Source organism: Accipiter gentilis, chromosome 15 (genome assembly GCF_929443795.1).
Source record: "Accipiter gentilis chromosome 15, bAccGen1.1, whole genome shotgun sequence".
Taxonomy (NCBI): Eukaryota; Metazoa; Chordata; class Aves; order Accipitriformes; family Accipitridae; genus Astur; species Astur gentilis.
Genome location: NC_064894.1, coordinates 29275688 through 29289780, shown reverse-complemented (window position 1 = coordinate 29289780; position 14093 = coordinate 29275688). Strand labels below are relative to the sequence as shown.

General features: G+C 36.7%; 1 protein-coding gene across 2 annotated transcripts in view; it reads right to left on the bottom strand.

Moving 5' to 3' along the window:
- The window catches only part of NKAIN2 (sodium/potassium transporting ATPase interacting 2), a 559539-nt gene that overhangs the window by 296190 nt on the left and 249256 nt on the right, over positions 1 to 14093 (bottom strand). For both annotated transcript variants that reach the window (XM_049817802.1, XM_049817801.1), the window contains exon 2: positions 11621 to 11758. In XM_049817802.1, the coding sequence (XP_049673759.1) occupies positions 11621 to 11758 (138 nt within the window). The remainder of the gene's footprint in view (positions 1 to 11620; positions 11759 to 14093) is intronic.

Genomic DNA, 14093 nt, shown 5'->3' with positions numbered 1-14093 from the left:
ATTCCAACTACAAAGTGCCAATTAGGCATTATTTTAACAGACAGGGTTGCTAGTTCTTAAAAAAAACAAAACAAAACAAAACAAAAAAAAAAACCCAAAAACCCCAAAAACACCTGTAGAATAAACCCCACTTGTCATTATAGTGACAAACCAGAGGATCTATTCTAAAGAAAGAGAAAATGAAATGTAGGAACTTCATGTTTTGGCACATTTCCAGGGATTCTGTTAGTGAGCTCTCTGGTTTGAATGAAAAGAAAATACCATATTTGTTACATGTTATTTGCAGTTCTACACAGTACTCCTCAGTGGAGACTCCCTGGAAAAACACCTTCCTTCTCTGTGGAATGGATGAGGGAGAGACATTTTGAATGGCTACTTTTAAAATGTGAATACAATTCACTGAAAGGGGATAAAAGCATTAGGAAAGTATGAATGTAGCTGAATTCTACACTAGTTAAACCTGCTATGAAACTAATAATTAAGGATTTAAATTAAAATTATCAGACAGCTTCATGCACTGAACAGGTTCTGCATAAAATTTCCTGGAAATCAATGCTGTACTTCATTAAACGATGCAAATTATAATCTTTCATCTTCTAATACTCAACATATATATCACTTTAAAAAATATTATTAGCTATGTATCTTTAAAAGGATTTGTTATAATGGAAAACTTACAAAACCGTCTGAAAATTAATGAAAATCCATCTCAATCGAAAAGAAAACAAAACTCCAAGCAGAACTGTTGTTGAAGTAAACTCTGTCCTGAAGTCTTGTCCAGGATGCCTTTCACCATATTTTCTGAAAACATCTCAAATTAGTTTTCAAGATTCAGTGGCTCTAAGAACCTAAAAGATTTCATGCTCAAATGAATGAGAAGAGTTTATAGTGTTTTCAAAATGTTTACTATTTAAAAGACCTCTTGGAGTCTGACAGCTTCTCACTCAAATCTACAATGAAACTCCAGAGGGCTGGTACACTTTTTTGCTTTAGAACTCTGTTTTCTGACAGTAGGGGACTATTGAAAAAGTGATGTCTTAAACACAACTTAGAGGAATCAGAGACTTAAGATGACTTAGCTGGGATCATTTCTTTTTTATGTCTTGACTAGTTCTCTGATCAACAGTTTTTTGTTGTTGTTTGTTTGTTTGTTTGTTTTTCCCCATTGTGCTTCCCTAGAGCTGGTAGACTAACTGTCTGGATACTCTTTAATCTTGAAAGAATATTATACACTTTCTTAAGAAGAAGTTGGGTCAGGTTTTCTGAACATAGAAGAAATTTCCTTCTCATAATTTCCTTTAGATTAATCCTTTTGTACCTCAATGCCTCACACACATGTTCCAATGAAGAGAGCAGATGAAAGTAGTCTGACATTACTCAGACAATTTCTATGAAAAAAAAATAAAAAATACTTTGTGTGGTCTTTATTCTAAATACTATGAAAATTTTAAAGTCAAGAGCCAAAAAAAGGCAAAAAATGCAGGATAAATTTACTGTAGGCTACCTTCTTTCATCTACTTCCATTTAGTCAAGACAGGTGCACTCTGCATAATATTATACTGGAAGTGATTCTCCAACATATCTGCCCAAGGCCCAGCTGAATCTCAAGGGCTGGAGAATTTGAAATCTGTTGAGATCTCTTGCAAGTTATCAAAATATTTCTAAAAGTCAAAATCGTAACCCCAGAGTAATCAAAGCCTAGACTAGTTTTCTGGAATGATTATAAGGTACAAAAGCAGACCATCTGTTTTAACTGGTATTTAATATTCCAACAATAAACTAAGCAATAAGCATAAAGAAAGAGTGACTTTTTGACCATTGGAATACTTAAGCTTTTCTTTGTTCAAATTCTGTATGCATGCAAGGCGTTAGACTCAAAATTTGGATTAGTCGAACCCCTACAGCTATGACATTGACCAGCTAGCTATTCACTAACTTCTACTCCCTTCACATTCCCACCTCTACCATAAAGAAGCCTAGATTCAGTTTCAAAAGTAAACTGCTGAGCCTGTCCTTTTAAATATAAATGAAAAGCACATTTAAATCCACAACATACTAAAATCTAATCTTTTAACACAACAGCAGCAAAAGCACTCTATTAAACAGCATACCTCCCTGTGAATTGAAATCCCTTTCAGCAAATGTTGTTTAAAGTCCAAAGGGCAGTCTTCTACTTACATCCCTACTGATTTTTCACAGCATCTACCAGAAGTGAGCAAAACTCTCCAATAAAGCACCAGTTAGCAAAGTTTACAAAGGTCATTCTCATGGAGGTAGCATCCAGTAGTGAAAGGACAGACTATAAAAAGAATCCCAAACTCTACTCTTCTGTGACATCCAAATTGTTATCAGTAATCTTTTATAAGAATTTTTAAGAGAAAAAGTTGTAATAACATGCTTTTGCTCCAGGTGTTTCTGAACACAGAGATATTTCAGAAAGCACTGATGAGATCTGAAAGAGGATTACTGAAAAGTTGACTAGGACAAAGGATCTTTTTAGGAACGTGATCTTCAAGAAACAGCAAGCATCCCTTAATCAAACTATTTAGTATAAATTCTGTAATGAAAATAATGTTGGTGATTTCGAATACTTATCGTGGAAAGTGCTAAGCGGAATTCTCGTTTCATGGCATGGTAAGCATTTCATGAAAGTGCCCCTATGCAGTAATTACTATACCATAAAATGCCAGTGCTTCATTTAGTATCGATTAATCTGGCATAATGAAAATGAAACCATGAATGAAACTTGGGGTTAATTCAGGTCGAGGTGGATTCTCCAGCACTGTAATAGTCTTAATTCATGTTATAATTTGGAGCTTTACCGGAGTGTCCCAAAAATAGTTCGGCAATACTCATTTTCATGGTTTAGTAGTGCTCTTTTAAGTTTTCTGGTTTTATTCTGTACTTGTTTTGTTTGTCCTCATACTCTTGGTCATGCACTTTGCTCTTCAAAGCTTTTTCTTACTTCTATACAATCATATGCTGTATTATAATCTTAGCAATTTTCTTTTTTAATTTACTTCATCAGACATGAACTCAAACAGTGACATTAATTTTAGTTAACCATCTTTACTAAGTAGCTATATGAGTGTGCTGTTTCTTCTTTGCTTTGTCTCCTTTTTAATTTGGGAGTCTCTCGGGATCCTAAACTATGATCAAGATTTTATTTCCCATTTTTCACCATGATGAGGATTAGTAGTAAATGTTTGTTTCTTGATATTTTCTGAGGCACAGTGACCACTAATATTTTAGTCACTATTATTTGATGACTCAGATATAATTATTTTTTAACAAACTCATCTGATTTACTTTCAACTGAAGGCAAACTTTCTATGTGACTAACTTTTAATCAACAGCCCCAAGAAAAAAATGAGTAAGCACTGAGGAATTATTTTGTTAAGGTTTGGCCTGACTGAGCATTTGTCCTGTTTGGGTGTAGACAGATCTTTCCATAATGAACACTTTGTGGGATGCTATTATCTCCTTGATCTTGTGTAGTTTGTATTTTCTAAATCCTTTTGATCTTTCTGATTGAAAGTGTAATGGTAGTGTGCTTACATTACTGTGACTTGAAACTACTGGATGAGTACCTCCACTTACTCCTTACCAAGTGTAAGAACTTTATACACATGCATTTCCCAAATAAAATAGCAATTCTGTCCTCCCTGTTTAAGGTACATGCTCACTATATAGGGCTTAATTTCTGGAATTCTATTTGAGGAAACTAATATTCTGTCAACATTCTCTTTTATTGCTTGTCATTGGGACACCTTTCTTTTTTGTTCTAACTTTTCCAGTGCGTATATATACATTTGGATTCGCTCTGACTTTTTAGCCATTATTTAAGTTTTTACTGACACAGATTTTCCTACTAACATGGAAATACAACCTCTGTGGTCACACACTTCCTGGTTTTGATCTGGCCGGTAAGTACTAAAATACAAATCAACTTGCGTCATGATATTTTCAGCCTGACTGGAACCAATAAATCCTGGAAATTTTACACCAAGAACAGCATGGATAATGAAAAATGTTTCCTACAAGTACCATTTCCAATTTTAAGTGGATTTACTTCAGTCTTGTTCAGCTTACTTTCTGGTTGACATTCAGCAAAGATTTTAGTAAATATAGTGACAGAATATCCTAAAAAAATAATCATTCTGTTGCTAGTATTAGTGATACTTGCAGAAAATAAATTCTGTTTTTTCAGACACATTTGTTCTAGAAACGTGAGTTTAAAAGGCTGGTCTTCTTTGAAAGATAAGTAGATATAATATCTATTTATTTATACAGCTATTTTATTGCTTAATTTACAATTTAAATTACCAGAAATCTAGGCTGAGTATTAGCAATATTGTATTCAGTAACTGAATACATTGAAAGAGCATATATACAAACTACAGAATAAACATTCACATTCATTATTATCCATGGCAAACTACTGAATCAAGGAACAAACTGAAGAATATGATTATGTGTGCTTGAACGACATGTTAGCAAACAAAACATCTTGCCAATGGCACATTTTGAAACAGAATCAGTATCCTGATTCACAGTCTCCTGTGACAGCCAACAGACAAAGCTGCTACTAAAATGTTCAAGGTCTTTATTTACTTAATTGTACTTACAGTATTATTGGGCATTAGCTCAAAATGATTATGCAGAAGATTATTGCTTATGTCCCCAAATTATCATTTGCTCTGAAAAGTTGTGTAGAGCATAGAAGTATTTTTTGTGACTATGTACGTCCTTCTATAACTAAATGTCTACATTTTAGTTGCAACATAATAAATCATCCAATAAGTACAATTAAGGTGAAGCAATGAATCATTTGTCTCAGAATGGAGACAAAGTACTTCATGAGAAACCCCGTTATACAGAGCAGTCTCAGGCAGGAGTTTGACTTCATAGACTTCAAGAACTTTGTGCCTTGCAGGCTGACCAGAATGTACAATGACCATTCAATTTCATTTCATTCTCCTCTTTATTAAATGGGTCTCTCTCTCTATTTTTTCCCCAACAGCGATAAAGAAAGCAGGAGTAAAACATATTTTTTAATAATTCCTGTATTGAGCTTGAGTACACACACTTTCTTATTTTAAATAAAACAAGAATCTGGAAAATAAATCGGATTAGGTCAATAAGGTAAATTAAACTCAGAACTCGGTTATTAAAAAATGTTAAGCATAGGGATCTTTTAATATAAATAACTCATCAGGAAAAAGAATTGAAAACTGGTTCTCTTACAAATTTTAGCAAAATGGTCTCCTGAAATGTCTTCTCACCAAAAATTCTGGCCAAATCATTAACTATACAGAGTCTGTCCTTTAAATTAAAAAAATTAGCTCAGAGAGCATGGCTCTAGAACTGCAGATTCCCTACTGTTCTTGGCTTTAGAGTTTGCTATGGCCTGGTTAATGTTGTTTGATAGTATCCTGGCATGTACACATGACAGGTGAACTGCTGCACACTTTCATGTACTACTTTAAACATTTAAAAACCATGGAAGATACCAAATTCCAATATACAGCTGAAATACCAGATGTGGTAGACTCAGGGCTACTTGTCATATAAGGCATTAAGAAGATCCCACTAGGGGTGCTGAAATGATTGACAATGACTAGTCTTTAAAAAGACATAGATTAACTCAGTTATACTCTCTGGGGCCTAATAGTTTGGCAGACTGAGGATGCTGCAAGAAGCTCAGACATAAGGTAATTGCCTCTTTCTCTTTTTTAATATATATCAGCAATTATGTGTTAAGTAATGTACCAGTAATAATCTATCCTTTTCTCCCAGACTTAATGTGACCAGGTATTATCCTGTACAAGATTCTTTTTGCTCTTAAAGGTTGCAAATTTGCTCTGTGTCAAACTGAGATCCTTGTTCTCTTCTGCTAGTATATTGTGGTCTGTAGGAGTGCCTATTAAGTTCACTATTATTAGGGGGTGTTACTATCATGTTTAAGAGGAGGAAATACTAGAACAGAATAAATTAATCCCTGGGAGAATGTTAGTAACGTTATTGTCCACTGCATAATTTTGCTTCACACACAACCAAAGTCCACTTGGACTGTGCAATGAATAAGTCATTAGAAGAAAACAATTTGTACAATCTCCTACTATCACAGGTTTGAAACAATGTAATTCCTTCTGGATTAAAAGTTTTCTTTCTTATTGGTATTGGGTCTTCACTATATGTTTAACGCAGGAGAATTTATTCTTCAGTGCAAATGCTTTTTCACTTCCTTATCACTCTTGTTTTGTCTATAAGACTGCTCAGTAAAACCTACAGAATTGTACAAAAGTTCTCTCTTTGCTGGAACTAATTCTAGAGAAAGTAAATATAACAAGTCTAGAAGGTACAAATAAACTGTGAAAATTACAGTGGAATCCACCTCCCAGACATGATTTTCCTCAAGTTCTTATATTTCATAATTCACTTCAAAGTTTTTCTCTATCTGTTTATGTCACTGTCAAGCTCCACTAGACATTCCTTTATCTTCTTCCCATGGCAGTGAAGAAACAGACTACTTAATTTTACAGTGCTACCTCTGTAGCACTGGAGAACCATAAGGTGGGTTTCACCTGTCAGGTGCATTCCTCCATTTGGAGAAGAGAATGACATTCAGTACAAATGGGACCTTTTGTCCTTCTTGCATATTCTGAGATTGCCTTCTCGAAATGTTAAGAAAACTGTAAAATGAGATTGCAAAGGTTTCTCGTAACACAAAAACCATCAATTCATATATGTCTTTGTTTCAGCTGGAATGGAGTTAATTGTCTTCCTAGTAGCTGGTCCAGTGCTATGTTTTGAGTTCAGTATGAGAAGAATGTTTATAACACTGATGTTTGCAGTTGTTGCTAAGTGATGTTTAGTCTAAAGTCAAGGATTTTTCAGCTTCTCATGCCCAGCCAGCGAGAAAGCTGGAGGGGCACAAGAAGCTGGGACGGGACACAGCCAGGGCAGCTGACCCAAACTGGCCAAAGGGGTATTCCATATCATGTGACATCACATCTTGTATATAAAATGGGGGGGGTGGGGGCGGGGGGATTGCTGCTCGGGGACTAAGTGGGCATCAATCGGCAGGTGGTGAGAAATTGCATTGTGCATCACTTGTATATTCTAATCCTTTTATTAATACTATTGTCATTTTATTAGTGTTATCATTATCATTATTAGTTTCTTCTTTTCTGTTCTATTAAACCAGTCTTATCTTAACCCATGAGTTTTACTTCTTTTCCCGATTTTTTCCCCATCCCACTGGGGTGGGGGGAAAGTGAATGAGTGGCTGCGTGGTGCTTAGTTGCCGACTGGGATTAAACCACAACAATATAGTGCCATTTGCTTACTCTTTTTCTTTCATAGAATCATAGAATCACAGAACAGTTTGGTCAGAAGGGACCTTTAAAGATCATCTACTCCTGCCATGGGCAGGGATATCTTTCACTAGATCAGGTTTCTCAAAGCCCCATCCAACCTGACCTTGAATACTTCCAAGGATGGGACATCCACAACTTCTCTGGGCAACCTGTTCCTGTGTCTTGCCAACCTCATTGCAAAAATTTTCTTCGTTACGTTCAGTCTAAACCTACCCTCTTTCAGTTTAAACCTATTGTCCCTTGTCCTGTCACTACAGGCCCTGGTAAAAAGTCTTTCTCCATCTTTCTTTTAAGTCCCCTTTATATACTGGAAGGCTGCAATAAGGTCTCCCCAGAGCCTTCTCTTCTCCAGGCTGAACAACCCCAACTCTTTCAGCATTTCTTCATAGAAGAGGTGTTCCAGCCCTCTGACTGTTTTTGTGGCCTTCCTCTGGACCTCCTCTAACAGGTCCATGTCCTTCTCGCACTGTGGGCCCCAGAGCTGGACACAGTACTCCACGTGGGATGTCAGGATAGTTGAGTAGAGGGGGAGAATCACCTCCCTCGACCTGCTCGTCACACTTCTTTTTATGCAGCCCAGGATACCGTTGGCTTTTTGGGCTGCAAGAGCACATTGATAGCTCATGTCCAATTTTTCATCCAACAGTACCCCGAAGTCCTCGTCCACAGGGCTGCTCTCAATCCATTCATCTCTCAGTCTGTACTGATATCAGGGAGTGCCCTGACCCATGTGCAGGCCTTATTGAACTTCCTGAGGTTCACATGGGCCCACTCCTCAAGGCTTTCAAGGTCCCTCTGCGTGACATCCCTTCCCTCCAGCAAATCAACTGCACCACTCAGGTTGGTATTGTCTGCAAACTTGCTGAGGGTGCACTCAATCCCACTGTCTATGTTGTTGATGAAGTTATTAAATACTATTGGTCCCAGTATGGACCCCTGAGGGACACCACTCATTACTGGTTTCCATTTGGACATTGAGCCATTGAGTAAAACACTTTGGATGCGCCCATCCAGCCACTTCCTTATCCATCTAACAGTCCATCTGTCAAACCCATATATCTCTTCAATTTAGCAGCCAGAATGTTGGGGGGGGGGGGGGGGGGGGGGGGGGCAGGCGTGTCAAAAGCCTTACAGAAGTCTAGATAGATTATATCCATAGCTTTTCCCTTGTCTACTGATGCAGTTACTCCATTGTAGTAGGTCACTAGATTAGTCAGGAGACTAATAATCCATAGCAGAGTGAGGAATATGCACTGAGCATATCAGCACAGCTGAAATCCCTCTATAGAAGGAATGGGGAGACACTGAGCCTCCAGGCATAGCCCCACCCAGGTGAAGAGCATTGCTTCTTTCCAGAACCCTTAACAATTTGCATTGGTATTAGCTCTCAGGCATTTGCATTGATGGATCCTATGATAGCACTACTAAAAACAACATTTATATCTCAGGCATTACACTGGCTAACCTTTGTTCCTACTGAAATCCTTATTCTCTGTTTCAGCATAGTGCTGTTAAGCAGTCCATTTATCACTATTATTTTTACAAAAAAAATGGCTTACTTATTATCTTTTGAAGAGACATCTTTGAAAAGACACTCATGCCCACCCTCAGAACAGATGTTTCACCTCCTGCATCAATTGCTCATTTGTTGTTTAATGGTTTAGGTTTACATGCAAAAATGAATGTGTTCTTTCTGAATTAAAATTAACCCCTCTGATGATATTAAACTTCAATTTCCTGTCCTCTTTGTCCACCAGAACTGCTGCATCCCATGTCATTTGAACAATTTTCCAAGGCCTAAAACCACACAGTCACCTCTTCCCCTCACCCACTTCTAAACTTCCCTGTGACTCTTGCAAGTTCAGGGACACACTTTCACTTGTGGTGTCCCATCTGTCTAAAACTTATCTCCTCTTCTCCCTAAGCCACTGAATCATTTCTTTAAATCTCACCTTAAAACCTCCCTGCTCTCTTTAACCTATGATTCACAACCTCTGGAAAACATTTTTGTGATATCCTTTATGAAGCATGCACAGTAAAAAGGAAATTTATTGTAGTTCTGCTGAAGCAAGCTATACTTGAAGTACTAATGTGACTGTGGATTAAGGGTTCTGTAGAGTCCACTCAAGATAGATTGACCCTTGCAGAATCTATTGAAGTCTGAGTATTTACATCCACTCACCTAAAACCTCATAGCTACACCCTTGCAGGCTTATAGGCTGTTGTCTTTCTTGCCTTTGAACTCAAATTTAGTCCTGATGTCAGACGACACTCCTGAGTTTTGCCGAGCTTCAACAAGGTGCCTATTCTAGGCCCAGTGGAACTGAATAAAAGGATGCAGTTCCCTTATCTGTCCCTCCAGTGACCGGTACCATTTCCCTCATCCTGGCTTTAGATGCTCTCCAAAGAGAACAGCAGCAGAAATGAAAAAAAATCACAGCACTCCTCTGTTGATCCAACTAAATGAAAGTTTCGTCACTGTTTCCTTATCTAAGCAGACTGTGATAAATGGCAGATACAGGTGTCTATTATAAAATCTGAGCAAGACAAACAATTTGATCTTAGATTGGTTCTATCCAATTCAATGAGAGGATGCAGGGAGGCAAACTCACAAAGCCAGATGGGCTACACAGTGAGGGGGAGCTCTAAGAAAAGATATGTGTGAAAATGAGTAGGATGGTGTGGCACAAACCATGTAATCCAGAAACTCATGTGAATGGTACCTATTTATAAGGCTGGTATTCCTCCCCATTCACGATGCACTCATCATTGTAGCAGGTAATTTTCTGTACTCCTGTTGAAAAGGCCATTTAAATCTAGTTTTTTTGTTTAGCTCAACAAAGCATTTTATGCTCATGCTCGTTTTTATGCCTTGGAATAATCTTGGGATGGAACTTGTTACCCTTTTTATTTAACTGACGCTTGCTTGAATTTTGGGGTTTTATTTTCAAGCATTTTGTACTGGTCAAAGAACTAGAAATGGAAGAAGAAAGCTCCAGTTCACATTCATGTGACTCTCAGAGTTGTGACTTGAAGGAAACACTCTAAATATTTCCGGCTTGCAATATATTTTTCAATGTTGATAATATATGTGTTGGAATATATTAAATTGTGTGCATGCGAAAGACATTATAAATGTGGAGACACATTTTCTGCATACAGGAAATCACAGAGATAGAAACACAGACACAAATGTTAATGTATTACTGTTAGCACCACACTACTGAAATACAGATTGTAGCACAGGCGTACAAGCAAAACCTTTCTATCTCCTGAGTGATTACTGGTATATGAGGGAACAGTATAAGAGGAAACAGACTTTGCAGAAGCAGGTATAGTTTCAGTGGAGTTATTTTCATTTGCCATGAAAATATGGTTATGTACGGGCAAATCTGTTTGACTGCTGTCTGTCTCTGAAAAGTATACAAGCTTTAACTGAATTGGCAGTCAATTTTGATAGAAATATTGTTATGCAAAACTCTTTCTAACAAAAGGTCTTCTGAATGATGACTTTCAGATTTGTTATTCTGCCTTTATGGACCTACAAACGGGGAAAAAACCAAACCCAGAGTATGAAATGAGGATTTCATTATGAAATGAGGATTTCATTAATACTATATTGTACCAGAGAGTACAGCAATACTGTATGTGAGTCTGTGTATGAGGGGTAGCTGACTAAGGAAAATAAATGGATTAAAAATATAAAGGTCCAAATCCTTACTTTTTTTCTGGTGCTTTCAGTCCGTTACCATCAAACCTGCATTTCTTACCATATTCTCATACTTCATTTTCAACTTTGACTATAATTTCTAGGCATAGAAAAACATAACAGATAGGCACTCCAGCAACAATGGTTCATAACAATAACAAGTAACCATAATAAATCATAGATCTGTTGGGGAGGTCCAGTGCATCTAGGAAAGTTATGGCTAGCATTTATTCTAGCTCTAAATCCTTGTAATTCTAAGGATGCTGTAATTCTTTAAACTGACTTGTCTTCTTGAAAGTTCATATTGTCAAGTAGTTTGTGATCATATTGACTTCAACTTTTGTAGGTTGTTACCACTTAGTTATTGCAGGTATCTCAAAAGTATAATAAGTAAATGTAAAATATTGCAGAAAAAAGTTAAACCAAGATAAGATTTCTATTTGATTTATAAGCAGTAGAGTTTGGAATGCTTTTTTGTTGTTTGTTTTTACACACACATCAAAATATGTAAATAAAATTAAATACTCACTCCTGTTATGTAACGAGGTCTGTACTGGATAGTTCCAAATAAGCCAAGTATAACTATAATAATGTGTATAAAATTTGCCAGGATGGGTGCCCACTGATAACCAAGGAAGTCAAATATCTGCCTCTCGAGCACAGAAACCTATGATTAAAAAGAAAAAACATAAAGTGATTAGAACAGACCAGAAAACATCTATTAGGGCATTTCCCCTTCCCATAACCATGATAATTGCCCTGTGTTTAAAAAAAAAAACAACTTTTGTCAGCAGTAAAATGAAATAAGTTTGCAATGTTTCATCTTCTTGTTTTAATGAAAGCTGCATTTCTCACTGACAGTTTACTGAGTTATATTCAGTTAGCTGAAATATTCATGTGGGCAATTCTACCGAGATACTAAACTGTTCACTAGGATGGTATGTTTGCAGGAGGAGAAACACAAATCATTTTGTTATATACACCAGCAAATGCTGTAATGTTCTAGGGTATCTGTGCTGAAAATAAGTGGCATGCTTATGACATCTCAGCTACTTTGCTTCCACTCAGAAACACCATCCTTCAGCCTAGTCCTGTCTCTTTACTTCCATTATTTCCCTACCTTTTGATTTTTTTCTCTTCCCTGTATCCCCAACTATCCTGTCAGTGGGCTTTTACCTGTAACCAAATGACATTTTGACCTGGTTCTACTCATAATGACTCTAGTTTACCTCCTCCCACTGTCACAAACATCAGCTGAAGTATAAGCTGTTACCCAAGCCTCTAGATACTTAATTTTAGAAAGTGAATTAAGGGACAATCTTGGGCTGTTGATGACAGTTTTCAAGCAATACCATTCCAAGCAGATAAATCAGTGGAAAAACTGCATTTCTAACAGTATCAGTAGAAATAATTTCAGAATTTCAGAAATAGTATGTGTCTCTTAACTCGTGTTCGTATTGTGTCAGAATACAGCACTGCACCCCACTCCGTAGGCAGAATGGCATGTTTTGACAAAAATAATATTGGTGTGAATATTAGAAGGCAATGTAATGGTGAAGTGAATTTAGACAGAAAGGGTAGGGATTTTCTGTGACACCATTCCAACAATTTCACTAACTGGAATGGTGAACAGATGAGTTTCTTGAAAATTTTAATAATAAAACTGAAAAAAAAAATGATAATAATAATAATGACAACAACAACGCCAACATCACACACACAAAAGAAAGAAATAAAAAGCAGTCTATTACTACATAAAGTTTCATTAAATGACAGGTGACTATTTACTCAGTTTATATAATGCTGTGGATTAATTGAATTAGGTGTATCTGCCACACACTCCTTTAATTCAAAAATTAACACCTTTTATGATGAAGTACTAAATGAATAATTAACTACTGTTCACCACTGTTCTTGCATGATAAAGCTATGGGAGAGTTTTTCAATTTTCATGCCACCGTCCACTGCCACACCAACACGTTCTTTTTGAAATTTAGTGAGAAAGCTTGCCATTAAAAAGACAGCCTACACTTACACCAGCATTGCAAATGTAAAGAGTGTTAATTATATAGTACTTATTGGAATATGTTGAACTTTAAGATAGGGATTGTCAAAATAACCCTGGGGAAGTTTATCAGCCATATCATTTTGAATTTGAAAGTTCAGGGTTTCATGTCCACCACTGAATTCCTCTCTACAACAAAGATTCCTTTCACACAATGCATCCCACTTAAACCCAGTCTTGGTATTTTGCCTACCATTTTATTTTACAAATTTATTGACAGAAAGAGATTCTTGTCCTACATTATCCAAGATCTTAATGAGCAGATTTGTGCTACCCTACCACTCTCCCTAGCAAAGCAACATCAGAGAAGAGTTCCCAGAATCCCAAGACATAATATTCTAATGGTGACAATGTGAGAAAGAAAGAAAGAAAAGGAAGGCCAAGCAGTATTCGGAACTTCATGAAATCTCAGACTGCCTGTGTTTCTAAGTTTATCATTAAGAAATATTTCCTTGACTACTGATGTAGTCAGTTATATAAAAAAAGACTAACAAGTGGCATAAAGCAGAGTTATGAATGTCTGTGTGAAGTCTGTTAGGGGTATTAGCAAAAGACCTGCTACACCTTAGTGCTGTTAAACAGGTAACAATGGGAAAATGCTCACTCTGAGCACAGAGCTCTTATTTTCATCAGCTAAAGAAAGAGTAAATGAGAATAGCAAAGCAGTAGCAAAAAGACTATAGACTGTACAAGCTTCTAGTATAGTAATAGTAGGGATTCAGCAAGCAAAAAAATACATGGGATGATGCAAATCATTCAACCAGTAGGAAATCATAGAGCTAAGTATGCCAATTATAGAGGAAAATTGCAGGATGGTAGCTAATTATACAAAAAAGTAGAAAACCTAATATTCCTGCTGCAACTTTAAGTTAAAACTGCACTATCATGCATCAGGCATGTTTTGTTTTGGTGTTTGTGTTTGGGGGGGTTTTTTGGT